The 18,212-nt window shown below is 38.6% G+C and overlaps 1 protein-coding gene across 1 annotated transcript in view; it reads right to left on the bottom strand.

Annotated features, from left to right (window-relative positions):
* Nucleotides 1–759: 759 nt before the first annotated feature.
* The window catches only part of cntn3a.2 (contactin 3a, tandem duplicate 2), a 69,765-nt gene continuing 52,312 nt past the window's right edge, over nt 760–18,212 (bottom strand). The window contains exons 13-23 of the mRNA XM_056237674.1: nt 17,204–17,373; nt 14,129–14,246; nt 12,628–12,786; nt 12,109–12,258; nt 10,172–10,242; nt 9,639–9,873; nt 7,759–7,868; nt 7,154–7,340; nt 6,134–6,246; nt 5,612–5,777; nt 760–1,495 (exon numbers count right to left, since the gene is read on the bottom strand). Of these exons, the coding sequence (XP_056093649.1) occupies nt 1,395–1,495; nt 5,612–5,777; nt 6,134–6,246; nt 7,154–7,340; nt 7,759–7,868; nt 9,639–9,873; nt 10,172–10,242; nt 12,109–12,258; nt 12,628–12,786; nt 14,129–14,246; nt 17,204–17,373 (1,580 nt within the window). The 3' untranslated portion in view covers nt 760–1,394. The remainder of the gene's footprint in view (nt 1,496–5,611; nt 5,778–6,133; nt 6,247–7,153; nt 7,341–7,758; nt 7,869–9,638; nt 9,874–10,171; nt 10,243–12,108; nt 12,259–12,627; nt 12,787–14,128; nt 14,247–17,203; nt 17,374–18,212) is intronic.

Raw genomic sequence — 18,212 nt, 5'->3', positions numbered from 1 at the left:
TCTTTTGAGTTCAATCAGTTGATCCGGTTCACAAAAACAATCTTATTTCTCACGTAATGTTCTCGTGTCTCATACACCCGGCGCAATGTGGCGAAACGCAAGTGTTTTTTGCTACTTTCAGCCTGACGCAGTTATCATTTTCACGTCTTGCGCCACGTTGTTTAAATAGCATATGCGCCTATTTATGCGCCCATGAGTTTGCTGGTCTGAAAACAAGGTGTGTTCAGGCGCATTGTTGGAGCGTTTCTATTTTGAGGCAACTGAAATAGACTGTGCCACTGACCAACTGAAACCTGGTTTAAAGTCAATGGCGCAATATTCTTTTTGTTATTTAAAGAGTGTGTTAGTAATGTGCGCCTGAAGGCGGGTCCACTATGCGCTTAACACTCTGCTTATTACACACAAAATACAAGGATTACAATGTAAAAGATTTGTATTGTGTACATAAAGATTTGGTGGAATCCGGTAGGCCTCGCGCACGAGCAGATCCGTTTGCGCTCTGGAGAAGCGTTCAGTCTTTCCGCTTGCAAATTCCGCCATGTAAATAGCGAATCCGCCATGGCGCAAGCGCACCTGGATTTTTAAGGGAATGGGAAATGAGACTCCCGTTGGTTTATTGCACCCAAAACACACCCATTCCTCATTAAGAGAATAGGGACATCCCTTTTAGACCATGCGCTGGGCGCGCCAACCATTTTTCCCGTCCTTAAACTAGCAAAAGTGGTTTCGGACACGAGTGCACTTGCGCCGTGCGCTTTAGAACATGCTCTTAGATCCTTAAAATAGGGCCCTCCATCTCCATTCGTTATAGTTGCGTGGGAATGAGCGCCCAGCACCCAAAATTCCTTCTTTTGTGTCCCACAGAAAAACAAAAGTCACATGGCAACAACATGAGAGTAAGTAAATGATTTTTGGGTCAACCAATCCTTAAATTAATGATGTGATAATTACAAAACAATCACAATTTTACCCAACAGAAGCTTAGTACAAAGCAAAAGAACGTTAACTACTTTGGCATGTACATGGAAGTAAGGCATTTGTTCTTAGGGATCAATGAGAAGATGGAATCTTAGTGCAGTAATATGACTCATCCCACCTCATACACCGGTTTGCTGCAAAAACCTTCATCTGAAACCTTGTTAGGGTCTCGGATCACTTGCAAAGAGACAATGATACACAGTACATAACATGCACACGAAATCCGACCACCGTGGTGCTGACGTTTTCCCGTTACGCTCCTCAAACGGTTCGCTGGGCATTGCCTCAGATAACTACGGAGAGATGGATCAATAATCTTGCCTCAGAAGTGTTTTGGTGCACCTCTCCAGCGATTCCACTGCGAGGAAGAGCACGGGCAATCACACCGGTCAGAGGACGTTCGATCCTTCAGACTGTTAACACAAAGCCGGTTGCAGTGTCGATAATGCGATGATAGAAAGCAAGGAGGCTGGGATGGTGTTGGGCCGCCAGGCTCTGGACCCTCGTACGCTCATACCTGGAACATGGAAAACAGGTCTTTAAGACGCTGAAGAGGATTAACTTGTGATAATGAATACAAATGGACTCGGAAGCAATAACGAAAGGCATCATCAGGACTCGACTTTTGACATCTGTGACTAAAAAGAGATGTGTGTAAACTGTAAAATACAGTAGTCAACATTTGAGGTGGATCAAAACCTTTCATCAAAGTTATACATGAATTTTGAACAATACCCGTTCTTGTCTTAGGACAACTTTGATGAACTTTCTTGATCCAAATGTTGACTACTGTATATTTGGAGGCAAGGAAATTGAAGGTCATAAAACTATTAAATGGTATAACAAACAATAATTCTTTTAAGAGGTCTTAAATTTGGGGATGGAAATACAAGAATCGCGAGACAGTCTAATATGATTATTAAGCTTCAAGTCTATGATTTAATAAATATGAGCACTGCTTGTTTCAAAGTAGCAAAGTGGCGCTGATGCACTTTCTAAAGGCTCGTGCTTTCAGAGCAGTTCACAATCAATGAATAATGCACATTTATGCCAATAGATTGCTTTTGATCTACTGTTGATGAATTATGACAATGTTTTTGTCTGGGCTGCCCCGCAACAGGAAGGAACGACTAAACTTTATTTAGCCCACGTTATTCAATACTGATTTTAATAGCACAATAATATAGTTCAGTCATGAAACTCTAGAGAGCCCAAGCTGATCGGTCCTTTACATGCAATCTGCAAGCAATCACATCATTACTGCATGGGACAAGCTGATTGGCCTCTGCTGATCCTACAGCCAATGAGATTGCTTGCTCAACATTCAAATAGTCTGGTTCAGTGTTTGTTGTTGGCTAGTCGTGCAGCGCTATCAGAGTTCCTCTGAACCCCTCCACCTCCCCCAGCTCCACCTGAGGGATTGATATACGTCTATTTATGCAGCAGCAGCATATCTTACAAGCTCACAGCAGCGTGTCTGTGTATCTGTTAGCAGTAGCAAGTCCATACTAGCTCTTCAGCAGCAGCAATAATCTACAGCAGCAGCGTAGCAGATCTAGTCCGCCAAGACCAAATACATTAACATATTTAATAACATGCTAAAACTATTCCGAGAGTTGTCATGATTGAAATATATGTGTGTGAGCGTTTAAAGGGATAGTTCACTTTGAAATTAGTTTTTAATTAATAAAAAAAAAACTTCCGCCGGAAAGTGCCGGAAGTGATCTCTCGCGCGTGTACATTACTCATACAATTTTTTTTTTTTTTTTTTTTTTTTTAAATTGTTTTGTTTTACGACGGTTTAAACATCCCGGATAAGCGCAAATTAGTACCATTTTAATTAGCCGTCTTACCTACAATCTCTGTTCTGTGTAAACAATGAGTGACGTACACGTGCGAGAGATCACTTCCGGCGCTTTCCGGAAAAGACCGAAGTGCCGGCGCCATCAGATCACTTGGACGTGGCTATGTTTACAAGAGGTAAAAACGATATAAATACTGTTCAATTCTCACACAAACCGCTCGTTTCGTGTCTTAGGCCATCAATGTGTACTTACATTTACGAGTCATTAAATCATGTTTAATTTGGACTTCTCTGTGCATGCTCTTTGAGGAAGTTAACGTAGACCTGCATTATATGACTGACAGACAAGAACGGTTTGACCTAAAAATATCAAAATTGAAACTTCTGCGGAAACAAAGACACCTACATCTTGGATGCACTGGAGGTAAGCTAAAACATACCAAAAATTAATTCCAAAGTGAACTATCCCTTTAAATAATGACATCAAATACAGCTTGAAGCAGAAATATTTAAGCTGTCAACTGTCAACCCCCCGCCCACATTTTCAGCTTAGATCTGAACTTAAAAGGTTGTAATTCATAAATGCTTTCCAGACCTAAGGTTGGTCTCTTTTTAAAGAAGACACTCAGCACATTATTGCAGAAGTGAAAAAAAGTTGAGAGTGAGTAAATGACAGTATTTTTATTTTTGATTCTTGTAAATGTGTCCTTGTATCCCTTTATTAAGGAAAAAAAGTCATTTAAGATATTAAGTTTCATTGCGCCCCTAAAGTTTACATTTTTCAACTTAGAGCACATGTGAGGAAAAAAGGTCGTTGGGAATTGAAGGATGAAATGATAGTTTTATCAGTGTTTAGCTTTAAATCTGGTGGTGGACAGTCTTGTGCTCTGAGTAAATTACATCGACTTACAGTAGACGCTCACTGAGCAGTTTTTCCTGTTTTAAATGACTAACTAATTAATGCTAAAGCAGGTTGGAAAACCTTGCTATTGGCACAGCTAATCATTTCCAACATTAACAACCGTAAAAGCCAGGGCTTTTTCGTGAAAGCGAGGCATTGCAGGCCATTAAATGAAAAATGTGAACAATAAGCCACAGAGAAGAGTCGCCCCTTGCAGTTGCATCAGCCTGTGACGTTATATCCATGGGGGAACGGAGACGAGCGGGACAAGATAGATGGCGAGAGCTTGGGCTAGTTAATAAAGATCAGACTGCTTAGCCCAGTGGAGAATAAAAGGTGTACGAGGAGGACACATCAAATCAGTGAGAACTCATTTAGGAGATGCGCATTAAACTCTGTGGGCTGCCGTAACAGAACGTCTACGCTGCAAACTGCACCTGCGCTGTTCACTCGGGGGAACAGGACGAGAACATTATGAGGTCAACTGTGCATTGTTTATTTTATAGGGGCCTGTGTGTTTAATATCCCTTTGGCATTGGATATTTATCTTTTACATCATGGGCCTTGAAAAGCGGAGGGCAGTGAATGTGCTTTGCACACGCCTGCAGGTTTAACTCATGCACGCAAATGTAATATTGTGTGAGGATGCAGACGTGAAATAAATGAGCCGAAATATAAACAACTGATACAATCGAATTCATAAATCACAAATTTTTCCAAAGTAACACTGTCCAACAGGGACATCAGGAAGGCAGGTTTTTTTTTTTCCTCCCTTGAGCTTGTTGCATTTTCATAGAAGTCCTAAACCGTGAATGTGAGGGAGGGTGAACGCCATTTCACCAAGAACAACCAATCAGGTGTGAGGGACAAGTTTACAGTTGATGTCAAGTTTAGGCTTACAAACAGGGTTAGCTGCTTCTACATCAGTGTTATTCACGTCTCATTTCCCTCTGATTTTAGGGCTAGGTTAAGGAATATGGATAGGGTTAGGACTAAATTTTTGTACAGGAATGTTAATCCAGGATCAACAAAATAGAAAATTCAGGAACATGTCTTGGCAAAGTCACAGTGCTCTAATGCCCCCGTATCATGTTCATAACGTCAACAAGAATACATAGAGTAAACTATTCAGCCACAAGTTTTGTTCACATCTGATTCAGAACGATCTGCGAGTCAGTTTTTAGATAGGTTAAACTTTCAGAGTGAAACTGTGTAGAAAAAATGTAGGGGGGACTTAATTTGATCCATTGAGAATTGATTGGATGGTGAAAAGACGGTGTTTACATGCCATATGCCATTTCCTTTAACCCGGAAACTGTCTAAATAGAACTGAAACATTCATTTGCACTACTGTTCAAAACTTTGAGCTTTTATATATTTTGAAAAATAAGTCTTATACTCGACAAGGCTGCATTTATTTATCAAAAATACAGTAAAAACAGTAATATTGTAAAATATTATTAGAATTTAAAATAGCTGTTTTCTATTTTAATATATTTTTTAAAATGTAATTTTATTCTTCAGGAATCATTCTCATATGCTGATTTGCTGTTTAGGTAACCATTACAATCAATCTTTTAAACAGTTACTTAATAAGTTTGTGGAAACTGTGATACATTTCTTTTCACAATACTTTGATGAATAGAAAGTTAAAAAGAACAGCATTTATATGAAACAGATTTTTGTGACAATATAAATGTAATTTTCGATAAATTAAATGCGTCCTTATTGAATAAAATAATAAAGTTCTTTGAAAAAACTAAACAAAAAAACTATATAGACCCCAACACTTTTGAAAAGTAGTGTACATAGGACTACAAAAACAAAACAAAACACATAAATACATTAAAATGACCCCTCATTTCAGAAAACCCCCATACTCAAATGTATCGAATTGATGAGATTATAGAAAAACAGCGTGATCTTACTAAGTTTATGTATGTTGATGGGTTCGGTTGGCATGCCTTCCCCGCCGTCGCTCAGCGCTCGTATCTGAATGATGTAATCGTCATCTGCAGGTAGGGTGAGCTCCACTGAGGTCAGATTTGTTGTTATTGAGTTCATTTCTTTATGCCGGTTTCTTCTGTAAGTCACCTGGAGAGACCAAATGAGAGACGTGCTAACAACCTCTAAGATTTATTCAGCACAAGCTATTTTAGCCGATAAAGGAAGTAAAATCACATTATCATACACTGTGGGGAACCGCAGTGTTTATTAGCACACCTGGTGTTTTCGCTAGCATATATGCTGTAGATCTGCGTTCGAAATTAGTTTTATTTTTAATTTCCGTTACCACAAAGGTGGGTAATGGTCCAACAAGAGAAATAATAGAAGCACTTTAATGTAGTTGTTTCCTAAATGCTCACTGGAATAGAACAAGCTAATAGGATTATGTGAAAATAATGCCTTACAGTTTGGCTTTGAGGTTTACATTGCTGGGAAGCACTTACCTGATACCCAGTAACATCTGACTCCATCTCCAGAGAAATGACAGGCTCCCAATGAACAGTGAGCTTCGAGCCAATCAGGTTCCACTCCACGTTCAAAGGTGGCTGCCCGGGTGCTGAGGGGAAACACAGCCATTAGTTACTGTGCACGTGTGACAACATCACTGAGAAAGAGAGAAAGAGAGGCGCCTGGCTGTCTGTTTGTTCATTATGTATTATACTTCAACAGAAAGTTCAACTACAAATGAAAATTCTGTCATTTCAAACTTTGTGAAACATAAAACGAAAAACATTTGTTTAAATGTCTATTTTTGTTTTCCATAAAAAAAAAGAAGGTTTGAGTGAAAAGGGCGAGTGAATGATGACAGAATGTTATAACCATTAATCCTTTAAATATATAGACTACCGTTCAAAATTGTGAGAATAATGTTTTGAAAGAAATGAATACTTTTATTCAGCAAGGAATCATTAAATTGTTCAAAAGTGAGAAAGGCATTTATAATGTAACAATTTTTTTTAATTTCAAATAAATGCTGTTCTTTTGAGCTTTTTTATTCATCAAGAAATCCTGAAAAAATACATCACAGTTTCCACAAAAATATTAAGCAGCAAAATGATTGATTCTTGAGCATCAAATCAGCATATTAGAATGATTTCTGAAGGATCATGTGACACTGAAGACTGGAGTAAAGATGCCGAAAATTCAGGTTTGATCAATTCAATTTGAATATATATTAAAACAGAAAACATATTTCAGAATATTATTGTTTTTATTGTATTTTTGATCAAATAAATGCAGCCTTAGTGAGGATGAGACTAATTTTGTTTTTTTAAAGTACTGACCCCAAACTTTTGAACAGTAATGTGTCAAAAGACAGATTTTTTTATCTTGTTTAAACAATAAAATGGACAGCTTTACATTTACAATACTTCTACAATTGTAGAAAATGCCACATTACTAATTTGGATAAATCCGCAGAAGAGGCCTAAATGAACGGTCAAATTGAACAAGCGTATACTCACGGGACTTCTTGGTGGTCACATTGATAGTAGGAGAAAGAGGGCCAGTGCCCGCCGTGTTGAAAGCGCTCACTGTCAGGAAATACTGAGTGTATCCTCTCAGACTACTGATGTTAACCTTGTTCTGATTGGCAGACACTCTGACTTTGCCCATGGTCTCTGGTTTTGTATCATCCTCCCAGTACACCACCTGATTTCAAGAGCAACGGAGAGAAAGCACAGACTGTGGGATGTAAAGACTCAAGGATATAATGCTACGGCGCCATTATGTTCAGTGCATGAGAATCATTATACAGGAGTATTTCACTTTTTTCCTCTCCACACATTGGGTTTGGGGTGACATGGATGAAGAGTTTCAGAGAGGAATGTGTAATGTGTTCTCTGCCCTTAAAAAGATGAAGAAAAGCCATTTCGCCCATGCCGCAGAGAGGGCCCCCCCATGCATACGGTAAGAACAGGGTGCCCTATTCTTATTTCCAAATGGAGCGTTTCCATGGGTACAGAGGGAACTTTGAGGTGCAGCGTGGGAGATGACAGGCTCTGACAGAACCCACGGTGCATTTCAAAACCGGACAGAGAGTCATTTCCATTTAGAAGAAGGGACGCACCTCATAGCCCAACACTCTTTCTGGGGAAGTGCTGAGAATGTGCCAGTTCACTTCAATTTCAGTGGCAGAAATGCTTCTGGCCCACACGCCGTCTGGAACGCCACTGGGCTCTGCGGGGAAAGAGAAAAAGAGAAAAAGATGAATACATAAAGACAGAAGAGAAGAGGATGACAAATGAGAAGATGAAACAAGACAGAAAGAGAAGAGACTAAAATAAAAGAGTGGAGGATTCAATGAAGAGAGATGTAAACAAGACAAAAACGAAGACAAGAGATGTGATAAATCGAGAGAAGAGAAAACGAGACAAGATTAAAAGAAAAGAGACAGGAGAGTAGAGATAACTATGGATAAGACTACGAGGGGAGAAGACCAAAATGAGAAAAGACAAGAAGAAAAGAGAACAGGATACAATTAAGAGAGAAATAAATGAGACAAAACTAAAAGAGAAGAGAGATAAACCAACAGGAGACGAGATGAGAAACAACCAAAACGGGACAGAAGAGAAAAAAAGAGAAGCGAAACCGATATATAAGACTGAAAAAAAACCAAGATGAAGCACGATGCGATGAGGAGAGCAGTCCAAAATGACACAAGCTTGAAAGAAAGGAGACAAGAAGAGAAGAGGATGCAACAAAAAGAGAAGACAATGTAAATGAGACAAAACTGAGAGAGGTGAGATGACATAAAAGGACAGAAGACATGATGAGCTCAAGAGGAGTGAAGAGACTAAAGGAGGCGGGGATAACTACGATGGAACAAGGAGAGAAGCCGAGATGAGACTAAAAGTGATGAGAAAAGAAAATGAGACACGATGAAATGAGACAGGAAGAGACAAAAAGAAAAGGGAAGTGGACACAACGAAGAGAGATGGAAATGAGACAAAACTCTAAAAACGCTAAAAAGAGCAAAGAAGAAACGAGAGAAGGGAAGAGAATAGAGGAGACGAAAAGAGAAGAACTAGGATGCAACAAGGAGTGAAGCCGAAACAGGACAGTAAAAAGAAAAGATGATATGAAATGAGACTGAAAGAATAGAGAAGAGGATGCAACGAAGAGAGATGTAAACAAGACAAAACTGAAAGAGATGAGGTGAAACCCAAAGATCAAGAGAAGGGAAGAGAGGAGATGAGAAGAGAAGAACTAGGGTACAACAAAAGGAGAGAAGCCAAAACAACAAGACTAGAAGAGAAGGAATGAAAGGAGACTGAAAGAGGAGGAGGAGAGAAGAGACAAGACTAGATGAGGAGAAGCACAAATCTCAGGCTAATGAAAATCATTTGTAAATGCCTGATGCTAAATCTTTTGCCTCTAAAATGGTAAATGACTGGTCTTTATTTTAACAGGATAGAAGAGTGACATAAAGGAATATTATCTGAACGGGAATTCAATTAACGCTGTAGCTTCCTGACACACACCACTGTCTTCCCGTCATCTCAAACGGATCCTAACCAGATGAAAGATTCCAGCAGTGGTGCTTCAAATGCTGAGCGAGATACTCAGAGCTTTCAGAGCTAAAACCACCTGACATTTACAACACAACATTATGTACATGCTTTACTTTGAAGTTACTGCAAAACGAAAATTGCACATTGGACATTTATAGCTAAATACCAAATACACTTCCTGTTAAAAAATGATAAATTATTGCTAAAAGAACAGAAAATTGCCACCAATCGTGTTGGAGAAACCATTTGTTGACCATTTGTTGCAAAATGCTATGTTCTTTCAGCACTGCCCATAACATAGTGCTGGTGGTGAAATAATCAATTCCAGCTCCTGTTCTTTGAAAGTGTTATGCACCTTCCAAAAGCCAGGCAAATACAGGAACACAGCAAAGGAAATGACTGAGAAGGTGAGCATTTGTACGACTGAAAGTCTCACCGTTCTCGGCTGAGAACACAATGGTAACGGGGCTGAACGGTCCCTGGCCTTTGGTGTTGTAGGCGCCCACTTTGACACTAAATGGAGAAAAGGGCAGGATGCTCTCGTTTCGGCACACGTAACGGGACTGAGCCGGTACGGAGGTGACGGCCTGTGTCCAGTTGACCTCTCCCAGCGGCCGGAAAGCGATGATGTAGCCGAAACCATCTCCGTTTTGTAGGTCTTCAGGCACAGGCTGGGAGGGAAACAAAAAACTATAGTGATATTAAAACATACAGACCAGATTCGGCCTCAGGTTCACACCCAGTGCCTTTCCCAATCCCACAAAGCGATGCAACCTCTCGAGAGCGCAAATGAACCGCTTTCTAATATACAACCAAATCTGAATTGAATGCCATTACGGGAGTAAAGGGCCCAGATGGAAAACAGGCTTGGCTTTGACTGAGGTAATAAACACCCCCATTCAATTCCATTTAATTAGCCAAAACTATTACCTCGCACAGAGGGAGTGATAATATAGACAGATGACTTACCTCCCATGTTATTACCAACTCTGACTTGGAGCCACCCCCACCTCCGACATCGGTGGGGGCCGTGTCAGGAACTGCGTACGGGGAAATAAAGAGAAAACCGCCATGTTTTCAGAACAGCAGATTCAGTGCAGCCTTCCTCATTGTTTCTTTTCTTTTTCATTTTACTCAAAGCCTCATTATCAAGTATCAAACGAAACAGAGCTCCGGTCCCTTAGCAACTGCTTTTAAAAGATTCTGTGGGCAGCGTCTGAGTTAACGGGCTTTGTTTCTAGTCAATTTCACCATTTGCCAAGAGTCTCTCAACAATAATGCTCGAAGAATTCATTCTATATTATACAAAGAGGCACTTGAGGAATGGTCATTTGAAGAATACGGGCACTTAAACATTGGTGGATTCAACGTCAGACAGCACACCCACGGCCCATGCTTCACACAAAACTGGATTGCGCTTTCTCGATCTGGCAAGCTCTGTTCTGATTGGCTGACTAATCTGACGGTGAATTTATACATTTTGAGGATGAAATGTATCACTGGACTTGCCAAAGTTTGCCATCTTAGTGGCATTAAATCAAATCAAGAATACTTAGAGTGATTCTGTCAGTTGTGTGTGTGAATTGTCAATTTTGATTTCATGATGATTTTGCTTCTAGTTTGCTTCTGACCACTTGGTTTATCGGTTCAACGAATTTACTAATAAAAAAGTGAGTTAACAAAAGTTTTAATCAAAGTATCCTGATGATTATGGTTTCCACAAAATATTAAGCAACACAACCATTTTCAACACTTCTAATAATCAGAAATGTTTCTTGCGCATCAAATCATCATATCTGAATGATTTCTGAAGGATCATGTGACACTGAAGACTGGAGTAATGATGCTGAAAATTTAGCTTTGATCACAGGAATAAATTACAATTTAGATTATATTAGAAAACAGTTATTTTAAATATTTGCAATAAAGTAAACCTATTCTACAATATTTTATAAATCTTAAACAATCTTACCAACCCCAAACTAAAAACAACGTTACACTCTGTATCTGCCATAATAATTTGAATGCAGTTACATGCTAGTGAGAATATGTATGTCATGTTGTGAATACACCATTTCTGTAACAATGAACTAAAACAGACAACAAATAACTAAACCATAAAGAATTCACAACACTGTATTACAATCATAGTTCACTCATTACAATGTTATTTTAGTAGAAAAGTTGCTATTATTTTGCCTAAAATAAATGAATGACATGAACGACATGACGAAAACACAATTTTAAAAAGTTATTTTCTGATATGACTTTAATAAAAAAAGGGCAACACTTTATTTCGATAGTCCATTTTGTTCTAACTACAAGTAACTTTGCAACTACATGTCAACTAACTCTCTATAGTAGACTGTCTGCTTAATATCTTCTAACTCTTTATTGTGTTGGTTCCCCCAACAGACATTATACAGACTGTAAGTAACTTTGCAACTACATGTCAACTAACTCTCTATAGTAGACTGTCTGCTTAATATCTTCTAACTCTTTATTGTGTTGGTTCCCCCAACAGACATTATACAGACTGTAAGTAACTTTGCAACTACCGTACAACTTATTCTACAAACCCGAACCCTAAGCCCTAACCTAACAGTCTACTAATACTACTAGTATTAGTAGTACCGTTACTAATCATTGAGTAAGTTAGATACAAATAATTTACAAACTATCACTGTAAAGAGCAGAATGGCATGTTAGGAATCCAGTGATTATGATGCCTTTGCATTCATCTGTTATCATGGATAAAATATTGTATAGGATGTAGTGTAATTAGGGTTAGGGTTTAGGATTCGGGAAGTTGACATGTAGTTGCAAAGTTACATATAGTTAGTAGAATATCTAAAGTGGACCATCAAAATAAAAATGTGTATAAATGAACACTGTTGGTGATTCACCTGCATCTTCAGTTCTTGTTTTAAGAGATGCGGGACTCGGTTCCCCCACGCCAACGCTGTTTCTGGCCAGCACTCTGAACTCATACTCCACCCATGCGTTCAGATCCACCACCGTTGCCGTCAAGGTGTTGCCATCAATCACCTCCGGGACTGAGAGCAAACAGAAAAGCCTTGGTTTAACCGTAAAGACCTGGATTACACAGCGCCGAAAAGTCAACAACAGCAGCCTAATTTTGAGCCAATGTTTACAGTAAGCCAGAAATGTCAAGAAACATAAAAAACGTGTTCTGCTCCATGTCTCTTTCTGGGTGGGATGTTGTTCCAATGAATTGGAATTCGAGCAGCAGGGCAAGAGAGCAGATTAAGTCGTTTTGCGTTAATACTTAAAGGCCCTTATATGTACTCAAAGCGAGCATTAGCTTCTTTCTAAAAAAGCATATGAGACGTGCTATGGTAATTTCAGCCTCTCGCTGAATTGATGCTCCACATGACTAGCTTTAGCTAATCCTGTATTGTTACCCGTGTTCACCGCTTGCCAGCCCACTGTGAAAGCTGTCTTGGCCTGGATGATATAGCTTGTGATGGGGCTGCCATTATCCTGGCCGGGTCTCCAAGAAAGCTGAGCCGTGCTGTCCGTGATCTCCTCCACTGTTACACCATCTGGAGCTCCTGGGGGACCTGATTCAATCAGACAATTAGCAGTGAATTAGCAATTAGAAATGAAGTTACCTTCACTGACATCTAACCTTACTCGCCCCCCTGCCAGGAAGCCTCACTAAAGCTCTGTGATACAAGGCCAGTCTCTAAAAGGTGTTATTACATTTTAAGCTGTTGCTTTTGTGGGAACACTAGATCTCTTCGAGAACCACAGTGAAGCTTTTCAGAGGCTTGAGCGCTTGGAGCTGTTTTCTTAACAGCTACAACACGTCTGCAAGCAGACATTTCTCTCTGCACATCTTTAATTGGTTCTTCCAATTAAAATGTGCAGAGAGCTGCCTTGCTTTGTCAAATTCGCACACGTTTGGGGGGAAATATAAAGAAGTGAAGCATAATCTTTTGTGGTTTTGTCAGCGCGGGTCACTCGTAGCATCACTTACGAGATCAGACGGTCTTTGTTTCTCACTTAAAAAGCACCGTCACAAAAACATGAAGTCACATAATACATTTTTTCTTCTGTGAATCTCAAGCTTTTGGCAACAAGGCCCTCCATTGTCCATAACAATGTTCGAAAGCCAGTCACTCCTAGTTTCTGTAATTTAGCAGCAGAATTTCAGAAGTTTCAGAACCAATGACTTTTCCAGTTGTTCATGATTTACTGGATAAAGATTAGGGTTAGTGATTTTAAAGAAAACTCACAATTTCTTTTGATTTTATTCTAGTATTTTAGAGCTCGTCATAACTAGAAAAATGTATATCCAGTGCTTTTATATTCCAATGGAGTTTTGTGATTATATGAATTTACAGAACTTTTCCATATATAGAAATCACACGTTTATAATTTGGCAAAACCCCCCCCCCCAAAAAAACAGTTGTTGAGGGGGTTAATTAAAATGGGATATATCTTGAGGTTTAGTTGTTTTAGCTGATATTAATTCTTGTCATAATTGAAATCATTTTAAGTGAGGCCCTAGTGGACCACTGATTTAAACCAACTGGTTTTATTTGCACACTACAGCCAGTTTTTACTTGCGTTTTGTGCTTGCAGCGATTGTTACTTTTACACCATGTGATGCTGTTATAAAGCATTATTATAGGCTCTGGCAGTAAAAGCTGGCATGCCAATCTAATTTCAATTGAAAGTTATTGATCCGGCTAAAACTCATTTGTGACCTTTGATCAACAGCTTTGATATGTTCCTCTAATTACATCTAATGTAACGTGTAATAACGGATCAATTCAACAGACAGATACATTTCCATGGCAAAGCAAGGACAGCATTTTTGTCTTTCTATCAGATTTTCCTTCCAATTCCCAACCCTACATTTAAAGCTCCAAAAATACCCGACCGTCGTTCTCTTACCTTTCACGATTAAAATAGCCGCAGCCGATAAACTCTCGACATCCGTGTCGACCACGCAGACGTACTTTCCGGCGTGTTTCAGCTGTATATTCCGTATCATCAAATCTCCAGATGTACTCTAGAGATATAAACAACACACACATACGCATTACTATCCACTCTATCAGAAGAGACTTTAAAGCGACGGGAAGATGTGTGAGTTGTTTTCTATATTCCCCAGCAAGTGATTCAGTAAGTGTAGACACCCTGCTGGGTTTGGGAATGAAAATGTGGCCCAACTCCACAGCTAATGGATGACTTTTGGCAAAGCCTGTTCGCTGCTACATTTGAAATGTCCGTCATGGATAAACATTCCCTCTGGCCAACCCTTAGGCTCCTTCGGCACCGCGCAGAACCCAGCTACCAAACTCACTCGCTAATTGGCTAATTAGAGCTTAATCACATTTAAGAGGTAGTGTGATTGGATTCAGTGTGCCGAAACCCTGTGATACGAAACTGTGCAAGTGATGAATACTAAATCCACACACGACAATTAAATGCCTTTGTTAATCTAATAAAGATAAAGAAAGTTGTTCATAAGAGTGGAGGTGAACTTTACCTGTACTTCATCTATTCCCTTGATTTACTACTTTTAAAGTAATAATGATATATAATCATGATGATACATGTAAATATCAAGTAAAAAGAGCATCAGAATTCTCATACATTATAGTTATACTGTCTTTAATATGTCCATGCAGCAACATGCAGTCCACAACAAATGTCCTTTCGAGGACAATAAAGTATACTACTACTACTACTAGTAGTTACAATCAAAATAAACACCTTAATTACTGTAAAGTACTTTCCGATAAACTAACTTTTATTCAAATAAACAGCACTATCAGTGGGTACATTTTACCCTTAACGCATACCTCGGGTCTTTAGACACACGGGGCATCATCTACATCATTCATTTTTTTTGTGTAAAACGTGTCTAGGGTCGCTAGCGACCCGAGGTATGTAATAGTGTAAGTATAATTTGTCTACGCAACAATCATTGAATCTCTAATAAATCAATAAGTGCAATTCACCTTTATGTCTGATACACAATGATGACGTGACGTTTAACTTATAATTACCAGTGAACTGGAATATATGAAGATATGAAGGACAAGTTTAAGTTCATGCCAAGTTTAGGCTTACTACAAAGGTTAGGTGCTTCTATTTCTATTTCAAAAAAAAAAAAAAAAGATTCACCAAATATGTAATAATGATTGGCAGAAACACTCATGCATTTAAGGGTTAATACCTACTTTATTTCCCCATCTGTCAAAAATCTTCATTTGAATAGAATGGATTCTTTATTGATATTCATAGACGCTGATTCGCTCGGATGTTGATATTGTCTGTGAAGTCTTCGGCACGGACAACTTCACTAATTTAATAAAAGGCGCTTAGATTTCAAATCAGTTAAATTACATGAGATGAGATGTGCGCTCTTATCTAAGGGTGAGATTGTGGTTGGCAAACAAGAGGTAAATCTGCAATTTCAGCAGTAAGGACATTAGGCTACAAATTTAGTTTCATTATGGAAATGAGTTCATCCAAGCTGTGAACTTCATGCTGATAATCCTACAAGACGGGTGGCATCGGAGAATTCATAAGAACCGGAATATAATTACCAAGAAAGAATCACCGGCTTAAATGAAGATGAGCGCGTTTCCTACAGTATGTGCGTGTCCAAATGTCGAAACCCCCCACATTTTCTTAACATGTTCAGATTTATCATGAAGTTATCATAATTGTATAATAGTCAAACATAATTTTATTTTAACATTGCTTCCACAATGCAGAAAACAAACTCATTTAGATCCTTAAACTATGCAAGAAATCATCTTTTTGATGGCTTTGGGGGTGGTGATTAATGAATCTGTTTAAGGATTGCTCAGTTGAGTCATGCACATCCAATATTGACCAGTGAGTCCTCATTAGGGCATTCTCTCAGTCATTACTATTTCCAGAAAGACGTCATTACATCCCAGAGAAAAGCAATCTGAGATCTGACCATTCAAAAGCCTTATGAGGATATTACACTTGAGATCCTTGAAGGCATAACTTTGATGGATTGATTTTTATTCTGTGAAGAGGAGGGAAACGAAGTTCTAAGTCAACATAGTGGGCTGCTAAGCAGTGGAAGCAACAGCTAAAAACTCGAAAGGAAAGTGATAAATTGATTCCTGAAGTCTTCCACGTTTTAACAGTCGGTCTGGCTCATAGCTCAATGGAAGTATTGCACAGTAAACTACTGGATGCATCTGTTTAGAATCAGATATTAGAGTATAAAAATAAATGAATTTGTTGTAAGAGTTAGTATACGGTACCATGACATTAAAGGTGCACTCAGTATTTTTGATCTCATTAGAAAGGTTTTACACAAAGAAATTGATATTACTTTTGGTAAATCTATTTAAAATAATGTGAATTTACATTGAGTATGAATCAGACATTCATTTGAGCATCCAAACTAGTTTTTTTTCCCAATTGAATTTAATTAATGTCACCATGAAAGCAAAATTGACAATTCTTGTTTTTATGGAATATTGCAGTATTAATTCAAAACGATTTTTTTATTAATGTGCCCTCGTAAACTTTGATCAAATTAACTTCCCCTCCCTCTTGCAGTGACGTCTTCTCTGATGACGTGTTTACTGGCACAAGGGCGTGACAACCTGTCACTCACATGAGATCGACCAATAGCAAAGCACAACCATCCAATCAATTCCAATAGACAAAATCAAGTCCCGCCCTATATTTTTCTTGTTTGAGAAGCCGTTTCACTTGGATATATGTAACAAGAGGGAAGAAAACAACTTCCACTTCATGCTGACTTTGAATTAAAATTAGTTCAAGACAACTGCCATAAACAAAAACAGCAACATAAACCAAAAAAAACTTACTGAGTGCACCTTTAAGAGACTGTTTGGTGAGGTTGAAATGCTTGATATATGTGGAAAATCTTTCTCCAGTTTTATGACACAACAGTAGACAGAACAGAATATGGACAGAGAAGATATCTAATAAAATATGACTTACCCCTCCCACATGCTCATAATGCTGGTCCAGTTTATTGAGGAGCTGCCCATTGAAGGCCCAGGAGAATGAAACATCCAGAGCAGGGTCACAGGAGATCTGGCAGGGCAGTACAATGCTCTCCCCGACGATGATCTCCATGTCCACTGGACCCTGGGTGATTTGTGTGGGATCTGCTCAAAAATCACACTCAGCTTTACTCAATTGCCAGTCATAAGGTTGATTCAATGAATATTAAATGAATAATAAATACATAAATTCTCTTGCTTATCCACAAAATTAAAAGGGTATTTTTTTCAACCTGATCTCATAAGGAAAACATTGTTGTAAAACCTGATATTGCTCTATGCACAAGAGTTCTGAGCCTGGAACCAAACCAACCAATCACAACAAAATGCGAAACAGACAAAGGTAAGAGACAGTGTTTGTATACATGAATGATCTACTAATCCCATGATGAATCATTGCGATGGACTTCTGTAGAAGCACATTAACAACCGTGGAGCTCAAAGTAGGTCTGTCTTGAAAGGTTTATACAATATCGCTAAAAACCCATTTCTCTATGGAGAAAATGAATGGGATTTTTACTTCCACCCACTTGGTAGGATGATAAGGCTTTATCTATTATTTTAGAGAAAAGACTCTTCACTCTCACGGCAGAAGCTAAAAGATAACTAAACACACTCTTTTATTTATAAAAAAATATAAACCATTAAAATAAAACAGAATTACTGTTATGATTGTAGTATCGATTTGTATGGAAGCTTGTTTCTGTCTCAAAATAAAACATTTTAAAAGATAATTGCGACTTTTTATCTCGCAATTCTGATTTTATAATACGCAATTGCGACTTTACATCATGCAATTCTGACTTTATATCTCCCAAATGCGTGTTATAAAGTCAGAATTGCGAGATATAAACATATAAACAGTTTATTTATCGCAATTGTGACTATATCACACAATTCTGAGATAAAAAGTCAGAATTGCGAGATAAAAAGTCGCAATTAGC

The sequence above is a fragment of the Rhinichthys klamathensis genome, unplaced genomic scaffold (genome assembly GCF_029890125.1).
Source record: "Rhinichthys klamathensis goyatoka isolate OS25496 unplaced genomic scaffold, OSU_Roscu_1.1 h1tg000492l_1, whole genome shotgun sequence".
Lineage (NCBI taxonomy): Eukaryota > Metazoa > Chordata > Actinopteri > Cypriniformes > Leuciscidae > Rhinichthys > Rhinichthys klamathensis.
This window is presented reverse-complemented; position numbering and strand designations above follow the sequence as displayed.